The following is an 18,254-nucleotide window of genomic DNA, read 5'->3' as shown; positions in this document are numbered from 1 at the left end:
CCCCTCTAATCTGTGTGTCACCAGAGAGATGCTAAATTCTCTTTCAGGTCTTTCAGGCGTTAGGGGGAAAGTTCTGGGGGTCAGGCAGCCTCTCTCGGAGAGGGCATGACCACCAGGTGCGCGTGTCGGTGCTGAGCTGGGGGGTCTCTTGTAGAAAGGGTTGGAAATAGGCCCTTCCCTGCTCCTTATTTCCGAAGTTGAGAATTTGGGCTAATTCCATCTATTTGTGGAGGACCAAATTATTTTTTTCTTCTTAAAAATTATAATTGCAGCTTTGCCGTCACTGGAACAAAAAATATACAAGCATAATATGTAATATTAGGAAAATGCAGAGATTTACAAGGAATAGTGAAACCAGAAAACTCATGACTGAATAAGTTCACGTTTTAAGTAATTTTTGAAATATAGAGTCATTACTACCTTTCTCTTAATCAACTATTTGAAATCTCTTTACACCCACCCCTACCTCAGTCTAAATCTAATGAAGAATCTGGGGATTCACAGCAGCCAAACCAGCCTTCCCAGCAGCCTTCAGTGCAGGCAGCCATCCCCCAGACCCAGCTTATGCTGGCCGGAGGACAGATAACCGGGGTAAGTTTCCACTGAGAGGGCCGTCACAGTCTTTCTCCGTGTCAGAACCTCCATCGGCCGGTCTCTGCGGTGGCCGAGCGCAGCGTGGCCGTGCCTGGCACTGTCATGCCTTCGAGGAGCTTCCCACACTGCTGCTCTCCCACGCAGCTATCCTTGTCTGAAGTCGCAGATGCCCTGGTAAACGGAGGGCTTGTTAAACCCCCATCTCCACTGCTGCTTGCTCGTGGAGTGGAGGCTCCTATGGCCGAGTCCCTTACACCGTCTGTTTGGGGTCATGATGTCACTGCAGAGTAGAAGTTACAGAGCTGATTAGTGCCCACAAAAGAGGGTCATTTTAAGCTACTGTGTGATGTCCTGAACTGTCCTGGGTCTGCGGTGCCCCGTCTGGGCAGATTGCTTCATCCCCCCGTCCCTCAGCGTCCCTCCAGTTACATGGAGGTGTCAATACCTATGCAAAAACGTAAACATCAGGAGTGATAATGTGCGTGAAACTCATAGAACAGTATTTGGCACGTGGTATTCAATAAATGCGATTTATTTTTGTTGGAAATAAATTGGCCTATGTGACTATGTTGAGCTTTTAACCTCAGCTATCTTTGCTCTAAGATGCCATTCAAGGTATTTTTCCAGTGCTGAAAATTTGCCTATGAAGTTCCCTTGGGGCGGGGGGATCGGGGAGTCGCAGGGAAGAGGTTTTCATTATTCAGTTCACATCGCACCAACCCCCAAACATGTTTACAGCCTTCGTTTCATTTAAGTGTGTTTGGCAGTGGAACATTCTTTTGTGAATTATTGCAAAATTATTTACAGAGTCCCATTAGTAGAGATTAATATGTTTATGTGTTGTATAAAATATGTATTAACAGATATCTGAAGAGTATTGAGTTTTTGAATAGTTCGATTTTGATTCTTATGTCTCTGAGACACTAATCGTACCTGGACCCTTTTAGAAGGAGATGAGCCACTAAGTGACTGTACTTGTACTTCAGATGCCTTCATTGATCAGATTAGGTCACCGCCAGAAAGGTGGAGCCCGCTTACTGCTTCAATGTGCTTGGACAAGTTGTGCTGTGAAGGGAAGTTAAAGCCTGCTCTGAGGACGTTCCGTGTTACCGTTTGAGTTTTGTTTTGGGTGACAAGTGTCAGCAATAGCAGGAGACACCTGGGATCCCAGGTTTATGCGGCAGGGCCCCTGTTAGACCTGGGCACTAGGACTCCTTCCCACGGGGACCCGATGCTTTTGATGACGGAGGAGACCGTGCTGGGGACGCAGCTGTGAGGAGACGTGGAAAGGGCTCGTGTTCTTTAGTCGCGTCCGAGGGCACGACGGAGGAGGCGGCATGCGGCAGGGAGTCCTGCGGGTGGGGAGTGGCGGGTCTTGTCGGGCTTTCCGCGTCAGGCCCCGCGTCCCGGTCCTCAGTCATCTGACTGGCCCCTGGCGCTTCTGCTACGTGTGCATTTCTTCTCACGTCCTGTCCGCACGGACCCCTCGTCCTCGCGTGCTAGTTCATTGCTTTCTTGCCTGACCGTGGGGCCGTGGACGGGCCTGCGTGGGCGAGTCCAGAAAGAGGACCAGGTCCTCTGCCAGGGCTTTCGCCGCGTCCTCGCCGTGTGCGGTTGGGGGTTCAGGGCGGATGCCCCTCGGGCCGCCCACCTCGGAGCAGTCGGCTCGCACGAGGGGCCCCTCTCCTTCGTCCTTTCCGATGACTTGTCCTGATTTCCTTTAGCTGACTTTGACGCCAGCCCAGCAACAGTTGCTGCTGCAGCAGGCGCAGGCTCAGGCGCAGCTGCTGGCCGCGGCCGTGCAGCAGCATTCCGCCAGCCAACAACACAGCGCCGCTGGGGCCACCATCTCCGCCTCCGCCGCCACGCCCATGACGCAGATCCCCCTGTCTCAGCCCATTCAGATCGCTCAGGTGAGTGCGTGCCTCGCGGAGCGGGGCGCCGCCCTCCGCTGCCGGTCCCGTCGCGTCCCGATCTCTCGGGGAGCCTTCCTAGAAATCACACCTGACCTAGAAATAACACGGTCGTTTGCTCGTTTGAGTCGATACCGTAAACACACAAGTGATCATTTGAATAACTGACTGTTTACATTAAGTGACAATTCTTAAGTAATTAGCTGGCATATTTTCAAGGCAGAGGATTACTGTATTTATTTTAATTGGCTAATTACGACAGGCCCGGGTGTTTTCATGTGCCCTGCGGTGAGTGTCGCCGCCGGTGTGAGTTGGCGAGGCGTCTGCCGCACTGAGTAGCTTTGTGCAGAGCTGCGCTAGGATGTTGTTTGGTTTCAGTTTTCAAATTTTAGGGCAAAGTATCCAGAGATGATAAACATTTATACGAGCGGCAGAGACAATACCACCAAGGAGGAAAGGTAAATGAAACCCTTCATCTCAGGGAAAGGAAGAGAGGGTCAGTGGTCACACCGGTCAGGCCTGCGCAGCGTTATCACGGGTCTGGGCCTGGACAGTTGCCTTCATCCCCCCCGAGACGCAGGAGTGGACTTCAGCGGTAGCTGGCGTTTGACTCGACATTAAAAAGGAACCAATTAAGTGGAAGAGTAGGGATCAGATGTCAGACCAATCTTTTATGACTGTTATATACAGTCGTTATCCAGATGATGTTTTCATTTTGGCCACTTTCTTTGTCACCAAATAAATGTTTTTAGTGCCTAAGCTGCGAAACCCTATGTTGATATTATTTTAATAAGATAATGCAAGCACATTGGATTCGGACACTAAAAAACACTGGGCCAGGCCAGTGTAAGGTGCTGTTGATACGGATCAGATTTTTATATGGATACATTTTAAAATTTTTACATTGATTTCACAGTTGAATTAGGCCGATGCCAAATTTCATGAATCGTTATAGATCTTTTCATGTATTCATGCAAATTGACAGAACATTCTCAATAGTCGATTGAGAGAAATCAATCAAGTATTTAAAAACTCAACATTCTCTTCTCACTTGATTTTTAAAACCCATATTGGTCTCTACATGCTAAAAACACAACCATAACCATTTATTTTGTGAGAATTTTAAATAACTATTGAAAATTTGGCCCAGTGCAAGTCCAAGACACAGCACACGCTGACAGAAACAGGAAGTCGTTGAAGAGCCCCAGGTGTCATCTTCGGGGCTTTGTGACCTTCCCAGAGCACGCCCTGGCCGGGATTTGCCAGAGCGTAGAGCAGGACTTGGATTTACTTGGGCGTGGCGTGCCAGGATCCCCATGCCCGGGAGCCCTGCATAAGGAGCACTCAGACTCTGCAACCCCTGTCCCCATTCTGGTTTTGCAGGATCTGCAGCAGCTCCAGCAGCTTCAGCAGCAGAGTCTCAGCCTGCAGCAGTTCGTGCTGGTCCACCCGACCACCAGCCTGCAGCCGGCCCAGCTCGTCATCTCGCAGCCGCCCCAGGGCCAGCAGGGTGAGCCCCAGTCTCCTGGCCCTGAGCTGCCTGTTAGAACGATGTTTTTCTTGCATTCTATTTACCTTTAAACTCAGTATTCATTTAAGAAAAATAGTTTTTTGTCATGTATGCCGCATTATTGAAGGCGGTCCTTCACAGTCATTCATTCTCGCCATCACCAAGGAGGAGCCAGGGGTTTGGCCAAAAGTCTGAAATCCTTCAGCTTGCTAAACACAAATTGGATAAATTGCTTCTAGCGTTTTGATCATTTTTTGTGGGAATGTATTCAAAGAATGTGGGCTGGGTACGGGAATTATATGCTTCTGACAATAATTTGTTTTCTTTTAAAGTTTGAGAAAGAGAGGGCGTTATATTAGAAATTGTGCACATTTTAAAAACATCTTTTATAAAAAACATCTTTTGGCCTTTTAGTGGTAAAAATGCTGCTTCGTCGGCAGTAAGCCCGGTTGATGGATCGGTGCAGAGGTACCGAGGCTTCCGCCCAAGGAGCAGTCGTGCTTCGCTCCCGGCTCCTCCTCATCTCTGCTTTTAGCCCTTTTTTCCTCGATAATTCATTCCAAAATCTTTTGCTGTGCGAATACCTATTTTGCTTAGAGACCAGCCCGCTCCTTTTGTGAGCCGGACGACGCTCCCTCCGGTCCAGCGCGTGCCGGCCGTCTCTGACGGATGCTGGGTGAAGAGGTCACGGTCTCTTTGGGATTCCGGGCGGCTCCCATCCCGAATGCTTTCGCACTCTCACCCGTCCCTTCCCAAAATAAAACACTGACCAGGGAGGTGATTCGGGTTGTACGGAAGACACATCAGTCTTAGTTTATTGTTTTGTGTCTTCCCGCCCAAACTGCATTTAACAAGATTGAATTTTAGGCAAATAAGGCGTGAAGAGTTTTGAGATCAATAAAAGTATCATATCAGGGGATGAGTTGGAAATGTTCACTTCACTCTCTTCTTTTTTATTTACTACACGTTCAAAGAAGTCTTTAACGTTCCTGGCATGACGCGTTCGTGTTTTTCAGGTCTCCTGCAAGCGCAGAATCTTTTAACGCAACTACCTCAGCAAAGCCAAGCCAACCTCCTGCAGCCGCAGCCAAGCATCACCCTCAGCTCTCAGGTCAGGCTCCTGCCCGGGCCGCGCTTTCCCGCACCCTGCTGTTCGAAGGGACTTTTGGACTTGGTCGAATTAGACCAATTCGACTTTTGGTCGAATTGGAAACATACACATGCACTTGTACAGAAAACCCCACAACACCCTCATAAAAATAATCCAAGTAGTGTTCAAAAACTGACCCAAACTTCAAAGCTGGGCTTATCAGCCAGATAAAGCCACGCTGCCAAGTTGATGTCGTCTTTGAAAACCTTCAGGGCGCCCCGTCTACCCCCTTAAGTGTCCCCAGAGAATACCAGTGTTAGTGGCAAGGGAGTAACAGCGCTCAGCTGTGTGAGCCGAGCCCACCACTTGAACTAGAACCCTCGTGCCCCAGCTTAGCCCGCATCGCCCTTTGCCCTCTGCCCTCAGAAGCTGCAGAGACGCTCTGATCTCTGTGTTTTCGTTCCTCTCAACTTTAATTTCTACCAGAATCTAACTGTAGAAAAGCACGGGTCTGGGCATCTAGAGGGTTAAGCTTTAGACCTAGTTCTCCGACTCCTCTGGCCGTGACATTGAGCATGTCATTCCACTTCCGGGTCTGTGTTTCCTCATCTCTGAGTTAGGTGACAGAACTGACCGATCCTGAGTCCCCCTTCCTGCTCCAACTCTGTCTGAAATCACGGGAGTTTTCGCTTGATGTTGACACGTTGCCAGATTTGACAGAATTTAGCATCTGTCTATGATAAAAACTCTTGCGAACTAGACACAGAAGGTAACTTTCTTAACCTGGTTAAAGGCATCTACCAAAAGAACCCAGCATGGTAAGGACTGAACACTTCCCCTCCGTAGGTCAGGGCTAAGGCAGAGGCTTCCAGGCTGCTGCTGCTTCGGCACCGCACTGAAGGCCCTGGCAGTGCAAATAAGACAAGAAAGAGAAACGAAGGGTCCACAGGTTGGAAAAGGAGTAAAACTATCTTAATCGATGGATGGCATGATTGTGTGTGTAGAAAATCCCAAGGAAGCCACAAAAAAAGCTACTGGAATGAATAGGGGGTTTTAGCAAGTGTGTAAGCTACAAAGTCAGTGTGCAAAGATCAGGGCACTCACAGTGATCGTTGGGAAAGTTCAAGTTTGTAGTATGTAGAGATCAACTTAGGTGAGACCTGTACAGTGAAAACTACAAAGTATTGCTGAAGTTAAAGACCTAAATTAATGGAGAGTCACCATGTGTTCCTGAATCAGAAGACTTAAGCTGTTAAAATGTGCGTTCTCTCCAGATTGACCTGTAGCTTCTACACAGTTCCAATCAATACCTAGCTGTTTGTTTGGTTTTTTTTTTTAGAAATTTGCATGCCATTTCTAACATTTATATGGAATTGTGGAGGACTAGAATAGCCAGACCGTTTTGAAAAATAAGAAAGTTGCAGGACTACTTTTGTCAGGGATTACTGTAAAGTTCGGTAACAGGCTGCGGTCCTGACACATGCGCACTAGTGGAGGGTGACGGAGGTCCGTGGGCACGTCTGGGCCAGCCGATTGTGCAGGTGCCAAAGGGTTTAAGCGAGAAAGTAAAGTCCTCTCGCCAGACGGGGCTGAAACGATTGGCTGGCTGTGTGAAGGCAGGAACCTTGATCCAATCACATGATATGCACAGGTTAGTTTAGAGTGAGTTGTAGACCTAAGCTTCTAAAAGAAAACAAGGAAAATCTGTGCATCCTTGGGAAAGGTAAGGAGTTCTTAAATGGTACTCAAAAAGCACTAACTTAAAAGGAAAAAAATTTATTAATTTTATAAAAAATTAAAAGCTTCTGTTAAAAGAATAAAAAGAAAAGGCACAGACCGGAAGGAAATATTCTGAAAACCCATATCTGGTAACAGACTTGTGCCCAGATGAAGAATTCATCCAACTCAATGATAAGACAGCCTGACTTTAAAAAAAAAAAAAAAAGGGTGTGCAAAACATCTGAAGATACTTCACCAAAGAAGGTACGTGAATGCCCAGTAAGCGCATGCAGAGATGCTCAAAATCATCAGTCATCAGGAAATGCAAACGAAGCATCACGGCACAGCCACCGAAGCGGGCGAGGTTGACGAGACGGCGACGCCACCCAGCTTGGCGCGAAGCAGCTGGAGCTGCCGTACGGGCGGGCAGTGGGGCTTCAGGGTGTGCAGACGCCTCGGGAGACAGCTCGACGGTTTCCCGTCAAGTTACATGTACACGCACCTTACAACCCAGCAGTTCTAGAAGCCAAGGCATGCGTCCACACAGAGACCTGCGCACGGACGTTCACAGCAGTGCTGTGTATGATCACCTCGAACTGGAAACGGCCTAAACGTCCATCAGCCGGCGAACAGACCACGTGGAACTTGGCGCATCCGTGTGACGGAGCGCTCCGACACGGAAGGATGACACAGGGACCACAGACGATCACGATGAGAGGAAGAAGCCACACGTGGGCGACGCCTGTCATATGATCCCACTTACATGGCATGGTAGAGCGGACAGAACGGTAGGGACAGAAGTCCTATCAGCGGCGGCAGGAGCTGGGGCTGGGGACGGACGGCAGGGAGGGCACAGGGAATCTCTGGGGGTGGTGGACGTGCTCCAGATCTCAACTCCACACAGTGGTCAAGCACACCACACCGCGCACTCTTGAGTGAATATGCCGAATACAGAAATTAGGTTGGAGCTTTGAGAAGAGCCAGCAGCTCCCCCGGCTCCCAGGCCCTGCACGCGGTGGCAGTTACAGTGGCATCCTGCCTCCTGCACACCGAGTTCCACTCCGCCATCTTGCGATCCAGCCCAGACCAGCCTGCGGTTCCTGGAGCTGGGGTCCCGTATCTGTAGCCACCCCACCTACCGTGACCTGAGCTCTTCGTAGTCCTTCGTTGATTGCGGGTGGGCTGCTCCCAGCCCGGAGGTGAAGCAACGGTCTGGAAGTTGGGACTCGCCACCTCTCCGCCGTCGCACTGGGAAGTGGACAGCCCTAGGAGCCCACGGTTGGTGCTGGTTCGGGCCCCTCCACCACGAGGGCCAGGTTGAAAATTACTCAGTGTCGCCATGTCCTAGAGGTGGACTTGGTCGTCCTCACTGAAGCAGGTTGATGGGAGGAGCTCGCCCCAGTTGGCCCACGAGTGCCTGTCACGTCATTTTCTGGGCCTGTTAATTCAGTTGGAGAACGCGTGTCACTGACGAGGTCCGAGAGAGGGGTACGTGACCCACTTACAAGAGGAAGACTCACAGCCACAGGCTCATCCGTAGTCGTGGCCTGTGACCTCTTACTCGGTCACCGATCACAGGACGGGGCCACTGAGCAATTGTGACACGGTCAGGGCAGCACCCCGCTGGCGTTCCTCAGAGGGCGCTGCTCAGGGCTTGTGTGTGTGTCATCGGGAAGTTTAGTATGTTCCTTTCCAAAAAAGAAAGATTATACTCTCCTGTCCCCAAGTAAATTTTAGATAGATTTCAGTAATTATTTAAGGATACATAGAAGAAGCTAGCAGGATATTAAAAGAGCTTTTATCTGAGTTAAAAATAAATGAAAGCGCTCTCAGATCGGAAGCGGCAGATATCAGAAGGGGGGAAAGGCCCACCCAGTGATGATTTAAAGCTTTCGTGCACTGAACAGGAAAAGGAAAAGAGACTGCTGAAAATATTTGCACTAATACGACAGACAGAAGCCTAATCTGTAACTTTTGATGAGTTCTTTAAGGCTAAGGATGAGAAGAAGGATATCATTCATATATAAATGGTTTTGGATATAAATCTAATTCAAGTCAAAGGAAAAACAGATAATCACACATGGAAAAATGTTGACTCTGAGTACTAAGAGAAATGCAAATTAAGGCAATAGTGAAGTACCATTTACTCCCTGAATTAGCAAAACATTTTAAAACTGGTAACAGATCGTGGTATGGTGAGAACCAACACTATGCCGTGGATCAGAAGCCACGAAATTGTTCATGGTGCACCCTTTGTCCAGTTACGGAAAGTCCTTTCTGAATTTACCTCAAAGAACTAAATACAAAGGTGGAAAAAGAACTCCCTGCACAAAGTTTTTTCCCATCGCGATATAAACATAGTGTTTACCCAATGAAGAAATTGTTAAATAAACAGCAATAGCATTTCCCCAGTCATTCTTTGAAAAGATAATTATGAAGACTAACACACCATTGGAGTAAAAGTTAAAATTTAAGTTAAATGAGAAAAGCAAAGTGTAAAGTTATGTGTCCTATAATTACAGTTAACATTAAAATGTAGGCCTGAGGGGAGGGAGAAGCCCCCAGAAGCAACGGATAAGTTTGGGGCAGTGTTGGTGGTGGTGTGTTCACTGGTGTACGCTCCCTTCACACTCAGAGAGATATATACGTTAGGCATGGGGAGCCGTTTTGTACGTCAGTCACACCTCAGTGAAAAATAAATTTTCTGCTTCGATTTCGTGCCTTAACGGTTCCTTCCAACATCTTAATCGTGTTATAAAAATTACTCTGATCGGTAGGCTGCATGCTTTGTTACTGGAAGATTGAAAAATACTTTGTCAGAAACATTTAGAGATTATGTAAGTTTAATGCAACATTAAAAACAGGATGAAGAAAAAAAGGAAATCTGTGGTATAAAACAAGTACACAGAAAGTAAGCTATGAAGTTATTTAAACTGTGAGTGCTTTTCTTTCCTCCTTAAAGTAGTTTTAATAACTTTGTTGTTGTCTTACAAGTTGGAGCTATGATAGTGATAAACCAGACAGACAGACAGACATGGTCCTTGCTGCTTTGAAACTTATAGTAAGTGGTATGTTTATGAACCAGATTCCCGGAAATGAAGACCAGTCTATTAAGAGGCAGGAAGAACGCGTTCGGCCCATAGTGTTGGTTCTCACCATACCAGCCCAACTCACGAAACCCACACGTGCCCGAGTCCCATTCGTCCGCGCTGGGGTTTCTTCCACAGACTCGCGTCTCACTCACCCTTGGCCGGCGGTGGCCGCAATCCTGATCGCACACGCGGCTTTGTGCGGCGGACAGCGCACCGTGTCACGGCCCCTGAACACGGCCGTTCCCTTGGGTGCTTTCCTCGCCGCGCGGGCCCGTTGTAAACTTAAGGATGTCTTTGTGCGTCCGTTCTCACCCTTCTGCTCCCTTAACAGCCAGCAACCCCGACGCGCACAATAGCAGCAACCCCCATCCAGACACTCCCACAGAGCCAGTCCACACCAAAGCGAATCGACACCCCCAGCTTGGAGGAGCCCAGCGACCTCGAGGAGCTGGAGCAGTTTGCCAAGACCTTCAAACAGAGACGGATCAAACTCGGATTCACTCAGGTAGGGCGAACCCACCGTTCTCTCAGCTCCCCGCTCACTGGGTCCAGCTGTTTGCTCGTCACGTCCAAAGAACAAGATGTTTCTTAGCTCGGTGGTTTTTTCATTTTACACGGGAACTTTTTCTTAGCTATTTCCTGCATTTATAAGTTTGGACTATTGTATATATGGGGTTATAAATTTATGATTTAACGTTAAGTTAAAACTTTTAAGATTCCTTTCAGAACACAGGCCTCGGAAATTAAAATTATTCCAATAAGTGGTGAGAACTTAAAAGCTCATATTAGGGGATGATACAGTTCTCCTGAGAGCTTTGTTATTGGAAGAACATCTGGTTCTAGATCTTAGTGCTGTACTTGTAAGATTGACGGAGTAAGGATTACAAGGCCTTTTGTAGCAGCTAAAAGGGGAGAAGTTTGAAAGACTTGTTTAAAATAGTTTTTTGGAAGAGTTGGGGCAGGGGCAGTGTGAAGACACACACGTGTGTGTGCACACACAGTAAGCCCAGACTGAAGCTAATTAATCAAATGAGAATCTGTCGAAGATGGAAAATCTAAATAATATTTTTAATGTAACTAAACAGGGTTTTTAAAGTAGAGTAAGTTTAATGGTTTAAAAAAGGTGTCTGGGCACATAGCATTTTTGTTCCAAGCACTGCTGCTGATTTACTTTCTCTCCGATTAACCTGTCAGAAATAATACTTCTAAAGCAGGAAAAAAATTAAACCGAATGAAATTTATGTAACATGAAATGCGGTCATTAGGTGGAAAAAAAAAAAATGACTGAAGTGTAGATTGGATTGGGCGTTTCTGTGGAATCAGGAAAAACCTGATGTTTTCTTCCAGAGGATGTAATTACTGTTTGAAGTTTAAGTCCCCGCGTAACTGCCGTCCGAGCTGTTTTGTGTGGAGAGCACCGTCGTGCACCGCCTGCTCCCGTAGAGCAGAAACCAGCGGCGACACCTGCTTGTGTTCTGGGTCACTTTAAGAACCGACTTCTATTCTTTGTAATCCTTCGGTAGTTTATTCTTCCTCAAAATAACTGATTATATATGAGCAACATAAAATGATTTCTTAAATAGATGTAGTTTTAGAGAAAATGCAGTTTTATATTTGTGAGGAGTTCCAGTGGTAAAGAAACAAATTATAGTTCAGGAAGATTTGGTACTTTTGAAATGACCTGGCTTGTTCTTAAGAAAGCGAGAGACAGACGGAGATTACGGAGCAGGGAGCAGGTTGACGGGCTCCCGGGGGGCGAGGGGCGTGGCCTGCACAGCCAGCCCTGCGCTCAGGTTCCCTGGGAGACCGTTGCCTCAGTGATATGCCAGGAATGTTAAGGCTTTTAAAGTCTGTAACTTTTACCCAAACAGAGATCTGCCTTTCTGTGGCATTTGACCCAGATATTACCAGCGTCAGCTCGCTCTCTCTTTCACAGAAAGGGGCTTCTCTGTGGTCTGGCGTTCTGCTTTATGGTTTTAGCCTATTACTTGGCACTGTTGCTCCTTATTTTTCAAAATGACTTTGAGGCAACATTTCACAAACCTCGACTGTGGATTCAAGTACATGCTATTGGTGCAGGGTGGGAAAATCATTGGTTTTAAGTCATCTACCTCAATTGTAGTTATTCAAAGGTTGCTTTATATTTATTTTATGTGTAAACACAACATTTGTTATTAGTTGAAAAAACAAAAAAAATCCCTATTCTCTGAGTAGATATACACGTAATTAGCTGTTCTAAACAGTAGTTATTTTCTAACTGCTAATTGCTTATTAAAGGGTTACTGTAGGTGTCAAATGTAATTAGAAGGCGGAAGTAGAAGACTTTCATCTAATGTGGCACGTTCGTTATTTTCTAATCCCAATCTTTGTTCCTCTTTTCTTTTTGCTTTTGAATAAATATCGAAGGGCTATAATCTAGTTCAGATTGCGCAGGAGTCAGCTGCCTCAAACACTCGCTTCTGTGCGGGAGAGCCCAGGATGGTGCTGCAGAACATCAAACCGAATTAACCCAGTCAGTGAAATCAGTATCAAGTTAACGAAAATTGGTGTATTAACTGAGCACCTGTTGCTGTCTATTCGAGTAGATACTTTAAATGTGAACTAGAATCGCATCGTAAATCTCAGGTGGATTTGCCGTTTACTGCCATGGTGTTGGTTAGTCGATGGCAGAGCCACCAGCATAAGGCATTGTTTATGGCTCTTATTTTACTCTTAGTATGATGCGATTTCAAACAGATATTTTAGCTTTGTCTACTTGTCAGTGTTGTTACTTTTCACAGAAATAGAAGCGTGTGGGAATTTTTTGGTGAATGTTCAAACAGATATTTTAGCTTTGTCTACTTGTCAGTGCTGTTACTTTTCACAGAAATAGCAGAAGCGTGTGGGAATTTTTTGGTGAATGCGGTTACAGTGTGAGAAAACGTTTCTCACCATCTAACTGCAGCAGCAGGTCTCACGTGCAGAGCACTGCAAGACGTCGCCGGCCCCAGTTTTCTAGAGAGCTGTGTCATCTGAACACGGTGACTACGACGTGAATGCACGTGACGCACAAAGCGCGGGTCTGCCAGGGTGTGACATGCAGTAGGCACTGAGCGGACGTGTGTCGAGTGAGCGTACAGGTATCCACGTAGCTGGCATCCGTCCACGCATAGATTTGTGTGCCCGTGTCATGGATGGCGTTCGTGCCCAATTTCTCGGTCCCGACTTTTCAGGGTTACTGCGATTGGAAGGAAATCATGAGGCAGCCCACTTCCTTTCTGGAGAGAGTCCGTTGAGAGCGTCGGCGAAGCTTCCTGCGGCGGTGGGGGCCGTGCCCGGCTGTCGGGGCTGCCGCGCGCTGGCGGGGTAGCTGGCGGTGCCCGGGGACTCGTGAATCAGTTTGAACGTAGGTGGTCGCCTGCGGCTGGCGGCTGGCGGCTGGCCTGTGGGAAGGCATGGGCTGGAGAGCAGCGGACGGCCAGGCGTTCTCAGCGCATGTCATCTCGTAGCTCGACACTTCTGCTCTCCTTTGATCAGAAGTTGTTTACTAGGAAGGGAATGGGGTTGTTTCTTTTTAAGTCCTGTCCTTTCCCTGACCGCCACCTAATGCAGGTGCTAACAAATAGTATAATAGCCAAAAGATGGCTTGCAGTGGGGTCCAGGGACCGCGACGACCCCGGCTCAGAGGAAGCGAAGCGCTGCGGGGCGGCTGGGAGTGGCCGTCCCATGGCAGGATCAGCGCTGCTGTTCTTGAGACCAGAAGGGCTGCCTTTCTGGCCTGTCACTAAACTGATCGAAATAAGGGGGCGAATCGTTTAAACTCAAGCTTCTGTTACCTGTATATAAAATAACGACCAAAACGTGGCTTTTGCCAGCTTTCACGAGAGAGATTCAGGCAGAAGAAAAGCACTGTGTGCATTCAAAGACTGGGCTTACAGAGAAAGGTGTCTTTTGTGATGCGTTGGGGCCGCTGGCCGCTGTCAGGTGACCCAGCTTCCAGTGCCCCGAGGGTTTGCTAAATGGGTCAGGCCTCTCTACTGTGAATTTCTGTCTCTGTCATGGTTACAAAAGTCATCTTTTAGAGTACCTGTTTTTTCTAACCAACTTTGAAATCTAAACTAAGGCAGAAAATAGATTTTTTTCAGTGTTTCCAGAAATACTTAACAAGGGGAAAAAGAAAGAAGCAGGCATCATTTCTAAATTTTAAAGTGACTTAGGGAAGTTTGGTTCGGTCCAGACACCAGAGGAGGTTATCCGGACAGCGCGTCTGTGAGCCCTGTGGGCGATGCAGGTGAACCGAGTTCTAAGGTTCCTTAAGTTACTTGGGGCACATCGGTTCAGGGCTTATTAGAACATCAGCACCATCTTTTGAGACTTATTGGAAATATTTGACATCTCGATGATTACATAAGGTAGCGAGAAGAGATTCAGAATGGAGAGAGCGTGGGACAGTGTTGGACGCTGTAACGACCAAGGCCTAAGTGACAGTGTCCTCCCCAGACCCCGCCCAGCATGGGGATGGAGGTCGTGCGGGAACGGAACAGGCTCGCCGTTGCGCAGCTGCTGGCGGGGCTCACAGTGCCGGCCGGAGGCGCTGGTGGGATGACTGTCCTCTCTCTCGTCCTCTCCTCCCGCTCGGGGCTGCTGTGCAGGGCGATGTCGGGCTCGCTATGGGCAAACTGTACGGGAACGACTTCAGCCAGACCACCATCTCTCGCTTCGAAGCCTTGAACCTCAGCTTTAAGAACATGTGCAAATTAAAGCCGCTTTTGGAGAAGTGGCTGAATGATGCAGGTGAGTGGATACGTAAGAAATGTCCTCTTTGTCCGTGGGACTCTCACGGGGGTGGGGGTGGGAGGCGCTGCGTAGGTTGGGGTTTCTACTTCTTGTTGCATTATCGGTGCTACAGAACCCTGAGGCTCCCAGCCCTGGGAGAATCCTACGGAGCGTGGCTGCATAAATGGGAGAGCCGATTTATTTACAGTGATCACGACCCACACAGTCACCACTAACTTTTAGCCTTGGGGTATTTCTCGAATCTGAGCCAGGGTCCGGGACAGCTGAAGGAAGAGATTAAGAAGGCCGGTGTATTTAGAAAAGCAAGCTTATTGGTTCTTTCTCCATGAATTATCATAAATTGTTCTCAATAATATTTTTGCTTTTGTTGCTAAAGTGACCACACATTTCATGAGCAAGAAGCTGAGCGCCTAGTTTTCACTCATGTGTTTTGTGCCGAGAGCCCTTTCTGAACACTTGGGTTCTGACTCACAGAGTCGTAGACTGTGAGAGCTGTAAGGAGCCGTGGAGAACCCCTAAACTGTGGTTCTCATTGTAGATGTGAACAGAAGTCAGGTGTGTGGGAAGACAGACCTGTAACAACACCCGGACAGTCTGGTTCCATAGCTCTGGGTGAGGCCTCAGCACCTGTAAGCTCACTGAGCCACACAGGTGAGAACCGCTGGCCGCCGCCTCCGCCTTCACGCAGAGGGGAAGGAAACTCGGAGGAGGCCTGCGATGCTCAGGGCCGCTGCTCGGTTAGGCGACAGGACCTTGCTCAGACTTCGAGGAATTGAGAAGGGTTTCATTACTTGTTTTTTTGTTTTGTCTTGTTTTGGAGTGGGAGTGAGTTGCCCTAGATGATTCCAATAAAATGCGAGGTCATTTGCAAAATAAATAATAAGCATGCGATGATTTCCGAGAAGCTTTCTTCGTTTTATCCCTGGAGTTAATAACTAAGCAAACAAAACCAAAACACAGGAACAGAACTCAGAAGGCGTAGAATTCAGTCTAAGGATAGCAGTAGTGAACTTTGCTCTCTCAGAGACAGAAACCGGAGTAACGTGAGAATGTAGTTAAGCGCCCGAGACAGACGCCGGTAAGAGCAGCGGAGGCGAGCGGCATTTAGCGCAGCTCCTGAGAACCGCTTCGTGCTCGTAGCCAAAAACGCTTTGGTCATCTTTGTCACCGTGGTTAGCGCTCGTGTTACGTTCAGCCACTTTGATTTCCCTGTTTTCCTCTTTCTTACAGAGAACCTCTCCTCCGACTCGGGTGTCTCCAGCCCAAGTGCCCTGAATTCTCCAGGGGTGGGGATTGAGGGCTTGAACCGTAGGAGGAAGAAACGCACCAGCATAGAGACCAACATCCGTGTGGCCTTAGAGAAGAGTTTCTTGGAGGTTAGCGAGGTCTTTACTTCTCCTGGGGTCGAGGTTAGGTGCTGTCAGCCTCGGGCCTCGGGGGTGCTTAGAAGAATGTGGTGGGGGAAATGAACGACAGTGCCTTAGGCTTCAGGGGAGGCCAGGCTCACGCCCGTGTCACTCCGTGCGACAGGCGGCAGCTGCCATGGGGAATCCCGCAGACAGGGGCAGGGAAATGCGCATGAGCAAAGGCACCGGGGACAAGAGCCGTGAGGTGTATGGGGCGAACACAGGGCGTGCCGGGCGCCCGGGTTCTAGGGTCTGTGCCCACAATGGTGGCTTGGGCCCCGAACACTAAGGGCCTGGACGTCATTCTGTGGAGTTCAAGGTAATTCAACAGATACTTGACTTTTTTTGTTCGTACCAGAGAATATCACAATCAAAGCTTCCAACAAAATTTTGACCGTAGCTAATTCAGAAAAGGCTCGAGCGTGGTGGAAAGGGCACCGAGTCACGGATCTTCATCGGCTCTTCCACTTCCGAACTGTGCGATTGGTCAGGTCACTAGACTTCTTAAGCCGAAGTCCCTTTATCTGTGACATACCTTCTGCCCTGCCTCACGTGGTCCAAGCAAGGTCACGTGCATGAAGCACCGGGAAACTCTTAAATTCCTACTGATGTAGAAGGTTGTACTGATTGTTAATTTTTTTCTAGACTAATAACCCTTAAAATGAAAGTAATATCAATATTCAGGAGTAACTTATTCTAGTTATCATGAGTAAATCTCATAAACCTGTCCATTGGTACCAGTTTGCGGAAGTTCTTTCCCAAAGCTGGGCTTCTCTGGCTTCCCGCTCCCCGTTTGTCTGTGTATAGAATGAGACGGTGATGCCAGCAGTTCAAAAGATTATTCCAAAGGTGATGTTTTTCCCCCTTCAGAATCAAAAGCCTACCTCGGAAGAGATCACCATGATTGCTGATCAGCTCAGTATGGAAAAAGAGGTGATTCGGGTTTGGTTTTGTAACCGCCGCCAGAAGGAAAAACGAATCAACCCGCCCAGCAGCGGCGGGACCAGCAGCTCACCTATCAAAGCAATTTTCCCCAGCCCAACCTCACTGGTAAGGCCGATAAACGGGGATGCAAGCTCCAGGGCTAACTTCGACAGTCTTGCAAATGACCTATGAAATCAGTTTATTTCATAATAGAATTTATTGTATGTATGTTCATGTTGAATAAGCGTGTGTAAATTTATATTTTAAGTGTTACCAAGGTAATTAAATCTTATGTTGTTAACCCAAGAACTTATCGATCTTTTTTTTAAAAATTTCTTTTTTTTTAGGCGAGGCAACCCTTGGTTGACCTCACAGATTCTAAGGACCTTATCAGCTTACCATTCCTTATTTTTTTATTTTTTACACCTACAGTCTTCCTAGGTGGTCTCCCATCTAAGTACTAACCAGGCCCAACCTTGCTTAGCTTCCGAGATCAGGCGGGATCGGGCTTGTTTAGGGTGGCGTGGCCGTTGACTAAAGGGAACAATTTAAATTCTTCCCCATTTTATTGCATTTCCATTGTTCTTTTCCCTGGTGTAGTTTGTTAGGTTACTCTGTAACCATGGGAGTAAATTTGCTGCTGATTCTAGGTATCTAGGAGAAATTTTTAGTTGCTTTTTATTCATGTTGGGTCCTAAAGCCCAATTTATTAAAACATACAGTTATGTGACTAAGAGACAGTAAATTCCCAGGTGACTTTTAGCTCTGAACTGTATTGAAATGGTCACCTCAGGTCTCTCCTCTCCAGTACGTGGCCTCTGTCGACAGCCTCACGTTTGCCTCTCAGTGCTCAGGGACCGAGGGATGTGGGGTGCTGGCGCCGCTCTTTGATCTTTCGAGGGCTGTAGCTGTGACTCCACATCCCCATCCAGGACCCCGAGAGTGGGGCATTGTCAAGTCTGCATTTCTGCTCCTTTCTTGTTAATTTGTTTTTATCATATTTGAACATCATTCTATACTGGGAGGCTTTTCACACTAAAGTCGGGGATGAGAGCGTGGGCTGGGGTAAGCGGAGGCCGTGGCTGCTCGTCGATGGGCTCCGTCGCAAAGTTCACGAGGCAGTGGTTGAGAAGAGCTGCTTGTTGGGCCACCTTTGTGTCTGGAGGGGATCGTTCTGCGTTTCGGATTCGTACAAGGAAGAAGACAGAATTTCTGACAGAGCTAGAAATA

At 47.8% G+C, this 18,254-nt stretch overlaps 1 protein-coding gene across 1 annotated transcript in view; it reads left to right on the top strand.

Annotated features, from left to right (window-relative positions):
* POU2F1 (POU class 2 homeobox 1) overlaps nt 1-18,254 on the top strand; it is a gene marked incomplete at its 3' end in the record, with an annotated part of 40,155 nt that overhangs the window by 16,211 nt on the left and 5,690 nt on the right. Inside the window, exons 5-12 of the mRNA XM_025044011.1 lie at nt 472-591; nt 2,319-2,507; nt 3,891-4,017; nt 5,034-5,128; nt 10,250-10,423; nt 14,550-14,691; nt 15,925-16,070; nt 16,971-17,150. Of these exons, the coding sequence (XP_024899779.1) occupies nt 472-591; nt 2,319-2,507; nt 3,891-4,017; nt 5,034-5,128; nt 10,250-10,423; nt 14,550-14,691; nt 15,925-16,070; nt 16,971-17,150 (1,173 nt within the window). The remainder of the gene's footprint in view (nt 1-471; nt 592-2,318; nt 2,508-3,890; nt 4,018-5,033; nt 5,129-10,249; nt 10,424-14,549; nt 14,692-15,924; nt 16,071-16,970; nt 17,151-18,254) is intronic.

This window comes from Pteropus alecto, unplaced genomic scaffold (assembly GCF_000325575.1).
Source record: "Pteropus alecto unplaced genomic scaffold, ASM32557v1 scaffold101, whole genome shotgun sequence".
NCBI lineage: Eukaryota > Metazoa > Chordata > Mammalia > Chiroptera > Pteropodidae > Pteropus > Pteropus alecto.
The sequence above is the reverse complement of the archived record's forward strand: the minus strand, read 5'-3'. Positions and strand labels throughout refer to the sequence as shown.